General features: G+C 40.6%; 1 protein-coding gene across 2 annotated transcripts in view; it reads left to right on the forward strand.

The window, feature by feature from the left end:
• Positions 1 to 16,578, forward strand: part of GRIA3 (glutamate ionotropic receptor AMPA type subunit 3) — a 321,376-nt gene that overhangs the window by 249,531 nt on the left and 55,267 nt on the right. For both annotated transcript variants that reach the window (XM_003414763.4, XM_003414762.4), the window contains exon 12: positions 9,109 to 9,307. In XM_003414763.4, the coding sequence (XP_003414811.1) occupies positions 9,109 to 9,307 (199 nt within the window). The remainder of the gene's footprint in view (positions 1 to 9,108; positions 9,308 to 16,578) is intronic.

Here is a 16,578-nt window from a genome sequence, read left to right on the forward strand (position 1 = left end):
CAGGGTTGGATCCAGTCTTTATTTAAAATTTTGATATTCTGTTCATCATGGCTTTTTTGCCTTAAATTTGATTCTTTTTAAATATTGCATTAAAATATTATTTATCTTGATTACTAGATTTTAGCACCCCTTAAATTTTGTATGTGAGGCAAATGCCTCACTCACCTTATCCTAGTCCCAGCCCCATGGGGATGAACTGCAAAAGGGCATGAGGGAAATTTTGGGGGTAATGAAAATGTTCCAGACTGGATTGTGTTGATGGTTGCACAACTCTAAATTTATTAAAATTATTGAATTGTATTTATTTACATTGGTGGATTTTATAGTATGCAAATTATCTTAGTAAAGGTGTTAAAAAATACTGTGAGTGTCCTGGGTCTTACCCACTGAAAGTGTTAACTCATCTAAAAAAAAAAAAAAAAGATGGTGGTAAATTCATAATCATAAAATATTATAAGTAAACATAATATCTTTATAGTTTAAAAGTGCTATTTCTGATATAAAAGGTTTTAGTTTTTGGTAAAATCAAACATTGATCCAAGTACAGACCAGAATCAATTATACAAACATATAGGGATTTTTATTTAGAACATAAGGACTCAAGAGGTTACCTTCCATGTTTTAAGAACATACTTCATTTAGAGATTACCCATTTGGAACACAAAACATTTCAAAGGAAGCTTTGCAGTATAACTCACAGGTATTCAGCAACTTTTTAGTATAGCATGTGTGGGACAAACCTCATTTGTCTAAGCACGTTGGTTTCATATCACACTTTTTCACCCTCCTCAATCTGCTAGGTCATCTCCAAATTATTTGATTCCCTTTTCCTTTTGTGCTTTGAAAAAAAATTTTTTTTTGAAGGCGTGTTATTTTGTAATATTATCTGGGAGTTTGTTTTGTGGCTTTCTTTTTTTCTTTTTTAAACATTCACTTCAAGAAACTAGGCTTTCTGAATGACCCTGTAACTGAATGATATTTCAAATGGCTGGTAATCCGTGCTGAGACAATGCTAAAGAGTCGTTAAGGCTGGAGAGTTTATTGGTTTCTGTAAGTGAATTTTCAGAACTAAATTTGTGATATCCCCACTGAAGTGCTGCCTACTAGTCTGCATACTCAAACAGGACTTTCAAAAAACCATTGGTTTTTAGAAGCATTTAAGTATATTGCTTCCTTAAGTAATAACTGAAAGATGACGACCTCAAAATGACAAGCTGGACAGATTTTTTTTTTTTTTTTTTGGTAACAGAATTTAAGCTGTGGCTCTTCTGTGGCACTGGGATATATCAAATGCTTTTTTCCAAGATACAGATTTTATTGTACTGCAGTAGATACTGTCCTATAGAGAAATGGCTTTCAAATTTTTTGACCATGACCCACAGTAAGAAATAAATTTTCCATTGACTCAGTACGCATATGTGTATATAACAGAAGTTTCACCAAACATTACCCTTACAATGGGCCAGGTACTCTGATACTTTCTATTTTGTTTCCCTTTTTAAAATGCTAGTCGCAACTCAACTCAGGAATAACACTAGTGGAATAACACTAGAGTAACAAGAGGAGCCCTGGTGGTGCAGTGGTTAAGGGCCCGGCTCCTAAGCAAAAGATTGGCAGTTGGAACCCACCAACAAAACCCTATGGACCAGTTCTACTCTGTCCTATAGAGCAGGGTTGGATTCAGTCTTTATTTTTAAAAAATTGATATTTATGAGTTGGAATCGCTCTACAGTAAGTTTGGGTTTTTTTGTTTTGTTTTGTTTTTTCGGGTTTTTTTGGGGGGGGCTTAGAATAACATATTATCCTTATTGTGCTTTTGAGTAATAAATTATTGCCTTTATGAGCTCTATGTTTTCTACCATATGGGTAATCCCCCCTTCAATACTATTTTTTGTGTCCTTCCAAAGAAATTATATCTTTAAGCCTCTTAATAAAATGTCATATTTCTGAGCATATTTATTATATACCAGTTTTTAGTAAGGAGGAAATATGTTTCTCCTTGTCTTGAGAGCCCCATGGGTTACATATTTGTGCTCAATTGTATAGCAGCAAATACCACTGTAATGCATTTCTCTATTAACAGATTCAGACATTCCCAATAATAACATAGTTGGACTCTAAGATTCATGGCTGCCTTGACTGCAAACACCAGCATTATACTTTATTTCTGTGTAATGACCACGCTTGGAAGGCAAACTCTCCAGAAACCCCAGGATGTTAACATGCTTTGTACTCGCTGACTTTTCTCCTAATTGCAGCAAGTCAAGGAATTATAAGAGACCACACTTTAAGGTAGAATTATCAGTATTAAAGCAGGAGGAGATGTCAGAGATAAATTAGTCCAACTCTTCCCCTTTAACTGTGGGTGGAGCGACAGCCACCTTCACTGAGCTCCTGCTGTGTATGGGCAGTTTACTCGCATTATCACATGGATGTGAATCCTCAAAACACCACCGCAGGGTGAGCATTACACTTATTTTTAAGCTGAAGAAGGCGATGCTTGAGTTCAATGATTTGCCCAGTCACGAAGCTAATGGCAGAGCAAGCATTCAAACCTGACTCGGACTCCCAAACCCACGTTCTTTTCACTTTATACTGGCTTTCTTATATCACAGACAAAGGAACAAGTACCCCGAGGGAAGACATGATGGAACCCAAAGTCATGGGTTTTAAGCACTAAGCCAGTAGTACAATCATTTCCACTATTGTACACTGTCTCTCACTAGCGACCTAAAGGTGTGCTTATTCACGAGAGCTGTGTTCTAGTCTCCCAGCCTTTTATGAAACTCTGCCTTTCCCCTGGCTGTTAAAGAAAATAGGTAGTGAGCACTTGAAATGCCGTCGATCATGTGTTCACTCAAAGTAAAAGTGGGAAATCACCAATGAGCCATCATGAGGAAAACTGCTGGCATCAGTCCATCTCCATCAAATAAAGCTATTGATAGCAACCTAGGAGCTTGGAGAGTCTGTGTCAGTATTAGGTTTGATATTTTCAACTACCATAGGGTCGCTATGAGTCGGAATCGACTCAACAGCACTGGGTTTCAGTTGTTCAAAGTGAATTACTTTGTTCTATATGTTGCTGGAGGCCAAATCAACTTTAGCAAGGGTAATCAATTTAATAAGCTGAGGTTACATCCAGATAAAAACCAATTTTTTGGTGGGAATAGGAGGAAGAAGGTGTGAGGAGATTCAATTAAACCCTTTTCGCCCCGAGTGGAGTATGGAGAGATGGGCAGTGGGAGCAGCCAGATAAGATCCAGGCCTGTAGCTACAAGAGGGAAGAGGGAGCGAAGTGATTAAGCATGTGGGTGCTGGAGTTAGCTGTACGTGATTCACAATCTGCAGTTGTGTAACCTGGGGCAAGATACCAGACCTTGCTAAGCCTCAATTCCTCATTGGTAAAATGTAAAGCACAGCGCCTGCCTTGGTATATAGAAAATTCTCAATAAATGTTAGCCATTGCTATTCTTGGAAATCCTGGTGGCCTAGTGGTTAAGTGCTATGGCTGCTAACCACAAAGGTTGGCATTTTGAATCCACCAGGCACTCCTTGGAAGCCCTATGGGGCAGTTCTACTATGTCCTACAGGGTTGCTATGAGTCGGAATCGACTCAACGGCAATGGGTATGGCTTTTTGGGTTTATTGTTATTGTTATTCTTAAGCTGGCTGCATTTAGCTATCCTAGTTTCACAAATATTAATAGCTAATATTGCATTTGCATTTTAGTTCCTAAAATTCCTTAGGAATACAGTTGGAATTCTTCTCATCAGTGACAATTTTTTTTATAATATTGCATTTGCATTTTAGTTCCTAAAATTCCTTAGGAATACAGTTGGAATTCTCATCAGTAACAAATAGCTGGTTTCTGATAAGAAGAAATAATCTTCAACATTCTGTCTTGAACCCATATACTGCTTTCACTAAGGATTACATCTCCTGCAAATATTTTGATTGTACTATCCCACAATAAAGGCTCCCCGGTGGTGCAGTAGTTAAAGCGATCGACTGCCAACCGAAAGGTTGGCAGTTCGAAACCACCAGTGTCTCCACAGAAGAAAGATGTGGCAGTCTGCTTCCGTAGAGATTTACAGCCTAGGAAACCCTATGGGGTCGCTATAAGTCCCATAATGTCTTACTGATATTGACAGGGGGCTGCAACTTTATTTTTAGTCAGAAACCTGTTTCCTTTGTAAAACTTTGCTAGAACCCTTAAGGAGTCCAGAGCCCAGACCTTCCAGACAAATACTCCCCCTGCTGACTTTCTGTGAAGTTGCAGGGATATCTGTGGGCTAGCCAAGTTGAAGACAAGAGGGTTGGGGGAATTAGGACAGAGAGAATGGAAAGAACAGATTAGTTTGAACCAGATTACTGTGTATAGATTATTACAAAGGCATTGCTCTCCTGTCCAGTTTTCCAGTTATTAAGTACTTTGGAGGAGAGGGCAAGGGAACCATCCAGGTTAGTTGACACATAGAGCCGTCTTTAAAATGGAAAGTAAGTGTAGAATCATAACAGACATGAAGGGTATAAAATGAATGGGATCAAAGACAATAGGAGTTTTGGGCTCCATTTTAAGCAATATTCTTCCCTTTGCTGTTGTATGACCAGTGTCTTCCTCCTACTGCAAATCCACCTCAAAGCAGTAGTGATGTGGTGATAAATTAACAAAGTCATAGCAGAATTTTTATTACAACTACTTCATGACTTTTCTGGCTGAAAGCCGGAGTGTTCAGTCTTGGGGACGTGGTTGCTTATTCCCATTGGAAAAGACTATAAGAGCCAAAGACTGATTCTGCACATTTTAAAAAATCTGTCACAGATACAGCCTTGAATGGAGCGCAGCAATGATGCATACTTTGGAAGAAAGAAAAGGTTGGGGTGGGGGGAATGGTGAAGAGTTTGTGCAAAGGAGAAGCGGTTTGCAGTTCAAGCTCTTCATCTTGTACAGCTAGTAAAGTGCAGCTTTCAAAATTTACTTACAGGATGAAGGTTACAGCACATAGCTCACTTTTATTACCATTTCAGAGGTCATAAAAGACATTTTATTAGTACCTCAGAAATTCTAGTTTCTCAGGATTACAGATAACAAGAGTGTTGTATATTATTTGGTACGCATATTTTGCCATGTTTTTATATGTCTGGTTTTCTCTTGTTGCTAATTTACTTTCATTAACTCCGTGCCTCCTCTTGTATGTTTTCAAAAGGTATGCAGTGCTCCTTGTAAGGCACTTTCGTAAACTCTAAATGCACAGCATTTCACAGCCATTTCATTGTGCTAACCTCCAAATCTGCCTTATGCAACAAACCTGTTTGAAATGAATGTTCACCACTCTGTTGCTGCATTAATAGGGGAGAAGATGCTGGAAAATGGCGGGTCTTTTTTAACTCACCTATAAAGCCTTGTCTTGTTTTGATAGATCTTTTATAAAATGTGATGGGGCTGACCCATCAGTTACTTTTTATATAGCCTCCACGTGAAATGTGGGCTTAAGTGGCCATAGTTTCACTAATGAGAGAAGGGAAATATACAAATGCCGGCGAAAGCATCTTCCCTGGGGGTTCCACTGTACCCCTTTCTCAATGAAAAGATTTAGGAATTCATGCCATACAAGGGAAGAAAGTGCTGGAAATTCCACCAAATATTCTGTTGAAGCTAATAAGAAAATTCTTGAGAGGAGAATGAATAATTGTGAGCATTCAACACTGATTCCACAGAAGCTCTCTTTTTCCATCTATGCTGAGGTTTGCAGATACTATTAGGCCATTTCTACGTGGATAATCACCCAAATTCTCCATGCCCAAAGGTATACCATGACAGTAACCACCTAATTGCCCAAGTCAATAGCCACGTAGACAAGAGGCCATGAAAATAACCACTTTGATTTTAAGTAGGTTTATTTTCAGTCATGTCAATAGCCAGTCTCAACTGAGTCATTCGGATCAGCCATATAATGATCCGAGTCAGCTATCAAAGTGGCCAAAATGACCAGATTATGATGCGCAGGCTTGATTTTAGATGATACAGACACAGCCACAGTCCATTAGCCTCAGTAGAGTGGCACAAGTGTAATTTCCATAAATTACCGTCTTTTTCTCCACATTTCACGTAGGCGGTGCGTAAGCTACCATTAGTATCCTGAGGAGCAGAATCTATCCCTTTCCGTACCAAATCATGATTTTTGAAATACTCCAAAGTCAGTTTTCCCCTTGGTCTGAGAAAAGCCCCGTCATTCCAAATAAGGATGACATTCACGGCTCCATTCGAAGTGAACAATAGACAATAAACAATAATTATCCAAACACATTTGATTTTCTTGCAACTATATTTCTCAGTACTTGTAGGAGAATTGTACCTTCTATAAGCTGTACACCATTCTGGAGTTCCTTATACAGAATATGGGTGTTTTGGACCACAAACATATGGGTATTTCTTTCCTATTGCGGAAGTATGGATGTTTTATTTCCTATTTCTCCTCTCTGTGCCTCAGTTTCTTCATCTGTAAAACGGCAGCTAACCCATAGGGAGAGTGGTGAAGACCCACTAAGGAGGGTTAAAATAGTTGATACATGTACAACAATTAGAACAGAGTCTGGCACATAGAAAGTGCCCGTGTTAGCTATTAGTAGTATCCTGTTACTAGAAATGTTACTCCTGGACATTCATCCTTTATACATCGAAAATTATTTCCAGAATCAGATCAGGCCAGAATAAATGAAACTTGTTTGGCAACAATGAAGAAAAACTATGAAAGGTCCAAATTCATAATGAAAACGCTGTATACTTTCAGCATTTGGAAGTGTGGCACAGTCTTTTCTGACTCATCCAGAGGTTTTTACCTCTTCTGATTAAAGGGAAAATGTTCCCGGATGAAATCCTGAGCGAGTCTAACTATTACTTAGAAAAATCTGTTGCAAACCAAATTTTTACATCCGAGAAGCTAAAAGTGATTGTGTTCAGGAAATAAATAAATAGGGGTCGTTTGAGGCATCCAGGGACCAAAAGGAATTGAAGACTTTAAAAAATCAAGGTTTGTTACAGTTAGCCAATGAAAAAAATGCTATCTATCAAAACACCTGCCCAAATCATTTGATCAGAAAGTAGAATGTAAAACAACCAAATTTTCTAGCTGCAAAGAGGGTTATCTTGGGACACAGGAATTTAGATTGCCTTAAAAGTGGTAAAGTGCAAGTACAGGCAGAGAAGAGCTTGATTTGCCAGCTTTCAGCCCAGAACTGCCCTCTTCCTACAGAGCCTGGAGACGAGCCAGGCTCCTACGCCTATTCTTGATTTTATGACAGTTTCGGTTGTCTTCCTGTGAGCTTTTCTGGGTGCGTGAGAACATAGCCAAGCCAGGATGAAGCTCTTCCACAAAGCAGAACTATCCTAGCAATGACACGGCAATCAATGTTTTAAGACCCAGGGACCAGATTTCTACTTCTGCAGACAGAGCCAGACTTTAGCAAAATCGTGAAGGAGTTTCCGCAGTACAAGCCATTAGCCATCGTCAAGCATTGAACACCCTCACACTTCCCGTGGTCCTTTTCTCTAAGTAGCACTCATGATGAAGGCCCATGACTTGCAGCCCTTGCTGTACGTGATGAGTTTTATAAAAATGCTAATGCTTAGGCCCAACCCCCAGAGATTCTAATTTATCTGGTCTGGGGTGGGACCTAGGCACCGTTTTTTCTGTTTTATTTTGTTTCCCTTGTAAAACTTTGATAGATCCCTTAAGCAGTCCAGAGTCCTGTCCTTTCTTTGCTTTCAAGCTCCCCAGACGATACCGACGTGCAGGCAGGGTTTTAAATCACCGATGCTGAAGAACATTCCTCAAAGTCTGAGCTACAGACCACTTGCAACTGAATCGCCTGTGATGCTTAAAAAGTGCAGATTCTTGGGCACTCAGACATGCTGAATCTGCATTTTAAGAAACATTGTGGTTACTGTCAATGCACAGTAACGATTTAAGGACAAAATGGTTAAAACTTAACCATCCTCTGTCCCATTCTCTGCTGATTGAATAAACTAATCCAAAATAACATGGTAATAGGTGCTGTTGAAGTAATGTGTGTTACATTTCCACCAAACTTCCTGAAGACAACCCAGAGGGTGATTCCAAGGGTAAGAATTTCCATGGCAGGGCAGCAAGGATGGTTTTGTTTGTTTTGGTGGGTTTTTTTTTGGGGGGGGGTGGTTTAAATGAGGGTGGAGGAAACAACCCATTTGGTACATCTCAAATCCTATCATATAAGTAGTTTCCTACTTCACTTGGGGCCAGCCCCACATACCCAGGCTAACTAAGACTTAGTTTGTAAAAGGGAGAGTTTCCATCCATGGAGCTAGGCTCCTGGGCCCCACTAGCCATTTATAGGAAGAGGATAATAAATATTATCTTCTCCATCCTTGCCTCATGGGTGACCAACTCCACAAAATGGCAATGTCTTTATTAAATATATTAACCTCATAGTGAATAGAGTTCTTTACAAGCACCTACATGTTTCTCTTCAAATGCGGAAAGATTTTGGAATCTGTTTCTCCCTTACACCACCACCTTACATCAGTGGTCTCAATTTTGGTGACAGATTATGATTAAAAAATACAGATGTCTGGGTCCTACCTCCTAGGTGCTATTCAGTTGGTCTTAGATGGGCCTGGGCACTGGGGTTTTTTTTTTTTTTAAGAACCCAAGTAATTCTGTTGGGCACCCAAGCTTGAGAACTATTGCCTCAAAGAAAAAAAAAGCAGTCTTCCACAGGTGTGGTAAATACTTTCAAAACACCACTTGCAGTCAGTGCCATAACAATGTATAGGCAGGAGCTAGTGAAAAGAAAATGTTTTTGTCTGCAATTAAAAAATAAAATCCTGCTTTGAAACCCACCCAGGCCTGAAGAGCATTACACATGCACCATCATCATCTGCCACCATGACATGGGGTGTCGTTGTGAACATGTGACTTTCGTTGGCTGCTTCAATTTTCCTCACATCATCTGCTTCCCTCCTTCATCTGCTAGACTGAAACCACTCCTCTTCCAGAAATAAAGACAAGGATTTCTTCACCTGAAATCGGGCCCCTCTGGGTCTGGATTTGTCTTTGTTTTGTTTTGTAGATCACTCTCCGGGCGCATTGTTGGAGGGGTTTGGTGGTTCTTCACCCTGATCATAATTTCTTCCTATACTGCCAATCTCGCTGCTTTTCTGACCGTGGAGAGGATGGTTTCTCCCATAGAGAGCGCTGAAGACTTAGCCAAGCAGACTGAAATTGCATATGGGACCCTGGACTCCGGGTCAACAAAAGAATTTTTCAGAGTAAGTGCTTTGCAGTTAATTGGGCCTGCTGGTCTTTGTTTTATCATCTTCTCATAAAGGTAAATTCACAGTGCCTTTAAGGGGCTCTTGGAATGGGGTGGGAATATTATCAAAGGAGAGCAATCTCAGATATGGCATTGCTTGGTTGGTGACCTCACTCATTGTCCTTGAGGACTATGACAACTTATGTGGGGCATAAGAAGTGGTATGTTGAGAGCACTGATTTGAACTCCCAGGTTGGAATCCCAACTCTGCCACAAAGTGATTGTTTGTCCTTGGGCGAGTCATTAACTTCTGTCAGCTTCAGTCCCCTTACTTGAATAATGAGGAGAGTGAACTAACTAGTACCTATTCTCCCTCCTAGCTTTTACAAAAGCTGTGATTTTATGTCTCAGCCGTTCACAGAACTGACTAGGACTCTGATGAGTAATGGACTTAGAAGAAATTATTCTATTGGGGACATTGGTTTCCTATTGAAATTACATATTCTATAGTAGGTATCTGGTTTCCTATTAAAATGTATCATAATTGTTTCAAGCATTCATGTATATGCTGATAATTAAATTTTCAGAGCAGCTGATTACTGTTTTAATTCCTTGAGTAGACTTATTTTTCCCTCATAGGCCAAGCCTTAGTGGGGAAACAGCAAATCATTCACTGGCAAAAGGTAGTAAAGCTATGTAAACTCTGTCAAGAGCAAAGGTGAAAGGGGATTGCGGTAGGAAATGATAGAAGGATGATATGATGGACAAACCGTTTTTACGTAAACTATCAAGATCTTTGTTCTGTGGCAACTGAACTATAAGCAAGGATATCAATGGAGTTGTTAAGAACACAAATGTTTTTCAGTTGCCCCAACAAGGAAAATGTGTCATTTTATGTGAGAAAAGTAGACTGATTCTATACATTACCAGTGCTTGCTACTGTAACCACTGTGACCAGTTGGAGCAATGACCCAGAAGCCACTTGGGCAGTAGGAAGAGAGGAAAAGTTTAGTCATTCTCTCCAACAAATAATTACTAACTTCGAAAGTCCAGAGTAAACATGTTGGTACTAAGCCAGTGTATTTTAATAAAGCAGTAAAAAATATGTTTCTACGTGTATTATCATGAGGTTTATCTAATTACTTCATGGGAAACCAGGAAGAGTATGTTTCTTAAAATTATAGCAATTAACTAAAAACTGTTTTCACTCCCTGAAGGAGAGAGGGTTAGACTTGGGACCCTTTCAATCATTTTCATTGGCTCTACCTATTTACTTAGCAGATCAAAGTCTCCAACTAGTGAGGGGGCCCAATATTGGAAGAATCAAAATGATATAAGGACCCCGTGAGACTAATCTGGCTTTGACCTTCACTCCTATGGCAGTCTAAGAAGCTAATCTGGGACCATTCCCTGCCTCCATGAAGTAACTCCCAGGTTTCAGGGCTGGCAGCCAAGGATTTCCATCTGCTGAGTAGTCAACACATAGGCAGCTCCATGGAAATCTGGTTTGGCATCAAGCTTCAGCAGGGCTTATGATCCCAACAGGCAGGCATCAAGGTTGCTGTATGAAGTAATGGACCACCTTAGGATAGCAAGACCTCACAACTGGATTCTCTGGTAAGAGATGGTTGTTCCACTGGAAAATGTTTTTTCCTTCAACAACGATTAGAGATTAGGAAGGTGCGCTTTAAGTGGTAATCAGTATGGCATCAATTCCCATTAGGCTTTCAAAAGGCCATTCATCCATACTGCAGGCAAAAGGAGGCTTTCTGGAAAGACTTATTAGCACAGAAGCTGAAAGTGTGATCAAATAGTCATTGTCCTCACACCCGTGCCCCATCCCCCACTTATTTTGTGTCTTTCTCAAAAACCAGGAAAGCATCTGTTCAATGGCAGTTTCATCAGAGTATCATATTACCGAAGCAGATTTGAATCCACATTTCATTTCTGAGCAAAGCTATTGCCACACATTCCAATTGGTTTGTGGTGTCTAATGCTCACCGATTCCTAGTGACCTCTACAGCCAGTGAGTAATTTGTATGGAAATGGGGTTGTTTCGAAGAAGCTGAATATTTCCAGGTATAAGGAAGTGCAAATAATTTTCTAATTCCCAAGTACCACTTTTTCCCCAATTGGTGACCGATGACGGCATTAAGGTCTCTGTGGGGTAGTTCTTCAGGGCAGCACACAAAGATTGATGATCTAAGAGTGGAATTGAGCAGTATAGAAAAATTAACTCTTTTAGCCCACTTGTGCTGGAAATGTGCTGTAAACCTAACAAAGGGTAGCATTGGTATTCATATAACACAGGAGGGGCCCAAACACTTGGTCTTCAAGCTATTTGCCCTTACTGTGTCCTCTTGGAGCCACATGGGGAAGGAAAGGCAGCCAGCAGGGGCACATCTCTCACACCCCTTCAACCCTCAGAGATTCTAAGGCATCAGGCAATTTTAAGAACAGTAATTCCTCCGTACACAAAATAATTGGAGACCTCTAATGGTACGCCTTCTAAACATTAGAAGATGAAACAAAATGACATGCAACATTTACAAACAATATTAGCTCATTTCTTCCCATTCTCACTTCATGCTAAAACCACAGGGACCAAATACTAACACCATCAAACAGCCTGGGGCCCACCCCCAAGTTCTCCCATTAAGAAAGAGAAATAAAATCAAAATTCTTATCTAATTGCCCTGCAGACATATTTACTTGTCCTGGGTAAGGCTGCCGTTAAAATGATGGTACTTGAAAATGATTGTTTTGTTTCTCTTGTTTGCTGAGCTCTCCTTAGCTGTCACCTTAGAATCACAGAAAGTCACTGGCAGAGGGACCTGTTCCATCGGGAAAGGCAGGGAGGGACTAACAAAATGCACGCAGCTGGAAGAGACATCTGGAATATTACCGTCAACCCTCTTGACTCGAAAACTGATTTCCTTAGACAGTAGCTCCAAAATTAAGTGTCCCAACCAGAGGCGGAGGCACCCAGGCTAAAACCCAAGCCGACAGCTTTATTGTCATTGCCCAGAGAAATGCCATTATGATTTGGAAAGCTGCACTGAAATGATCATTCTCCACTAGGTTTTGGAAATTTAACCTGATATAGATTCATGTTAAAAAGTAGCACTGGGAGAAAAAGCAATTCTAAAATTCTCTCTGCCTTCAGACCCCTAGAAATATTAAAAGATAACTAGGACGCTTGATTTCTTTCCCAGATAACGTGGCCATAGCCCCATTGAAGATAGCTTCTGGGGTAAAAGGAGGTTTTTTTTTTTTTTTTTAATGAAATGTTTAATACTAATTTTAACCCCCTTAAGAAAGGAAAAGGTCCCTGGGTGATGCAGACAGCTTGCTCGTGACTACTAACCTAAAAGTCGGCAGTTCAAACCCACCCAGCAGCAGAAAGGCCTGGCAATCTGCTTCCATAAAGATCACAGTAAAGAAAACACATAGGGTCGCCATGAGTCAAAATCAACCCCACGGCAATGGGTCGGGTTTGCTAAAAAAGTAAATATTAAAGGAGAGGGGTGGGTAGAGTGCTGAATTGCTTCTAGTGCCCTGGGCAGGGCAGGAGGCCACTGAAGAGACTGTCCTGTCTTCTGGGTACAGACATTGTAAACCCCATGAAGGACAATTGGATTGCTCGTAATGCTTTGTTTCAGCACGAGACTTTTTGACTAATGTCACTGGGCATTTCTAATTTTTTTTAAGAAAATGCAAGCAGCAAAAGGAAGGGCCCTTCCCAGGCTGATTTGGGAAGTAGTCTCTGCTTACGGTATTTAGATTCTGCTTACATATTCAGAATCACACAGACACAAAAGCATTTCCATTTGGAGTCTGCATTTCTTCAACATTTATTGGGTATTTATAATAGAGCTTTTTAAAAATCTTAAATATAAAACATTTATTTTTTTATTGTGCTTTAGGTGAAAGTTTACGGCTCAAGTTAATTTCTCATTCAAAAATTTATACACTTTTTTTTTCTGACATTGGTTACAATCCCCGCAATGTAACAGCACACTCCCCCTTTCCGCTCTGGGTTCCCTGTGTCCATTTGTCCAGTTCCTGTCCCTTCCTGCCTTCTCGTCCTGCTTTTAAACAGGAACTGCTATAATAGGGCTTTTGAAGTCTATGGAGAAAGGAGAAAAATCTCTCTACAAATACATCTATGCTGAGTATGTTGACATTTTGGCATGATCAAGAAAACTAACCATTAATCTTTAAGCTTTACTACAACTGATTTATATACACAACATATCTCCCTGATCCCTTAAACTGTCTCCTACCCTCACCTTAGGAAACACATGAAAATGTAAAAATTCTTTTTTTTTTTTTTTTAATTTTCTCACCAAATACTATGATGAATTTGAGGTCTTGGCAGACAATATACCTGGACAACTGCAGCCAATTTTAATTAGTGTAGAGACACATATGATGTGCCCAAATGTTTGAGGATACAGCCAAACCACACACTAGAGAACACGTAACAGCAATAGCAAGAGGGATGGTGGGTCAGAGACGTCTGTTGCTCATTGTTGTTGTTGTTGTTGGGTGCTGTCAAGTCAATTCCAACTCGTAGTAACCCCATGTGACAGAGTAGAACTGCCCCTTAGGGTTTTGTAGACTGTAATCTTTATGGGAGCAGATCTCCTGGTCTTTTTCTTTGTAGAGCCACTGGGTAGGGTCGAACCCCCAACCTTTCAGTTAGCAGCCGAGAACTTAACCATTGTGCCAGCAGGGCTCCTTCTCTGTTGTATGTACTACTTGGCAGTTTAAAAAAAGAAAAACTGTCTTTCAATCTTGACATGTCTGTTTTGATGCCAGAGCCCTGGTGATGCAGTGGTTAAGAGATCAGCTGCTAACCAAAAGGTCGGCAGTTTGAATCCACCGGGCGCTCCTTGGAAACCCTATAGGGCAGCTCTACGCTGTCTTATAGGGTTGATATGAGTCAGAATTGACTTACTGGCAGTGGGTTTGGTTCTGGATTTGGTTTTAATGCCATCGTAAAAAAAAAAAAGCCTTACTTTCCTATGTCGTGTAACACATTACACAGAAAAAACCCATAGTGCCCTAGAGGACAAGACTGGAGGTGGAGTGGCAGCCACAAGGCGAGGATGCTGAGGCCTGGCCAAAGAGACCTCTAGAAGCAGGAAAGACAGACAGCTGTTGGCCTTTCCTGTCCCTCAGCAGCCAGGGATCTGTGATTCCATAGTCTTCCTTGCAGGCAGGTCTCAGGTTGGGTGGAGAGGACAATCTCCAAGGGAGTAGAGGTTGACCTGACAGCTCTGCACACAATTGAAAACATAGCTAACAACTGTCTCCAGGAGAAATAAAGTGTGACAATGAAGACAGGCTAATAATAATTTCTTATATTCCATTATTTATCACTCTTTCAGTCCCCCCCCCCTTTTTTTTTCTAGTATGTTCCATGTGCTAAGCTCCATGCAAGGCACTGGGGATCCACACATCTTTTTTAACAAAATTAAATTTCTATCTGCTTTTTACCAAGCCACATGAAAATGCCTAGGCAAATTTTTTTCACCATATTTGGAGGTTATGTTTGGGATGGATTGGCTTAAAATATAGCCATCTCAGAGAACTAGGTGGTCATCCCTCCAGAGCAGCTGAAGGTATTCCTATGGAGCTACTTCCCAGCACAGACCATTCTATGAGAAATCTCCACAGTGAATAGCAGCATGGTTAAGGACTCTCCCAAGCCATGGCAGGAAGGTCAGGTAGTTGATGAATAATAGACAAATGGCTTCTATCCTCTGGTAGCTTACAATCTAGTGGACTTTCAATTTTCAATACACGTTCACATACTTAAGATATTCAATCCACACAACAACACTGCCAGGCAGTCAGAACAGGTGTTATTAGTACTCCTATTTCACATGGCGAAACGAGGCAGAATGAGATTGTGACTTGCTGAACATCGCTCAGCTCATTGGAGAGGAGCTACAACTAGGACCCTAGTGCTCGGAGCCCAGGTTGGGTTCACTTTCCAGTACCTTTTTGGTATGAGTATTCACAGAACCATGTGGTGTTATGCATGAATCAAGCCTCCAGTGAAGCACATGTGTAAGGCTTGTGTCTCGTCTCCTGGTTGGTCTTTGTTTTTATTCCCCTTAATGGATCAATTAGAAAAGGAAACCTCTACCCCCTGCCATGGAGTCCACTGCGACTCCTTGTGGCCTTTAGGACAGAGTAGAACTGCCCCATAGGGTTTCCAAGGCTGTAATCTTTATGGAAGCAGACTGCCACATCATCTTCCCGTGGAGTGGCTGGTGGGTTTGAACTGCCAGCCTTTTTAGTTCACAGCTGAGCGCTTAACCACTGTGCCACCAAGGCTCAAGGAAACCTATACACACTTTTAAACGACATTTTCCATGCTCTGGCAACTTCAAAGGGATCCAAGATAAGAAGGCAAAAAAAAAAGGAAGCCATCCAAAAAACTAGAGCGAATTCTATAACCACAGCAAACCTCTATTGTTACATGGTTCACTGTAGTTTCTGATGTGCTAAGGGCTATGTCATGGTATCAATCTAGCTGTAAAGAACAAGATTAAAGATGAAAACAATTTCTAGTTCCACATCCACCGATGACTTTCTTGTTTTCCTTTGAGTAAGGGGTATTTGATCTTAGTTTCCTCATCTACTGAATGAGAATATTCCCGCTCTACCTTCCTTACGAGGTTGGTGAGAGAATAATTTCATGGAAAGCTCTTTGAAAGTATAAAGGGTTCAACAAATCCCAAGAGACTTTCAGAAAAGGATCCAGAAATAGTGCAATTAAAATGCAGACTCTGTTTAGACAAGGCTCTGTAGAGATGTGAAGGGTGCTTCTCAAAAATAAAATAGTCTCTGCTTTCTCAGTAGAAGACAGGTGGGGATTTTTCTGGCTTGAGAGGTGAGAGAAAGCTCATTTATATTTTCCCCCATCCTACCCCCAATTATGACATACTAAGTTCCTAGATGGTGCAAATGGTTCAAACCCACCCGGAGGCACCTCAGAAGACAGGCCTGGCAATCTGCTTCTGAAAGGTCGCAACCTTGAAATCCCTATAGAGCAGTTCTACTCTGCACACATGGGGTCACCATGAGTCAGAATCAACTCGATCACAACTAACAACAACAACTACTATAGACCTCATCTCCTAGTCAGTCCATCTTTTAGTCATTCCTTTGTGAGCTACGGACTGGACAACATCCACATGCACAATTTAGAACTGCCCTTGAAGACCACCTTAAAGCTTCAAGTGCTTCCAAGGTGGCATGTGGGCCATC

Source organism: Loxodonta africana, chromosome X (assembly GCF_030014295.1).
Source record: "Loxodonta africana isolate mLoxAfr1 chromosome X, mLoxAfr1.hap2, whole genome shotgun sequence".
Lineage (NCBI taxonomy): Eukaryota > Metazoa > Chordata > Mammalia > Proboscidea > Elephantidae > Loxodonta > Loxodonta africana.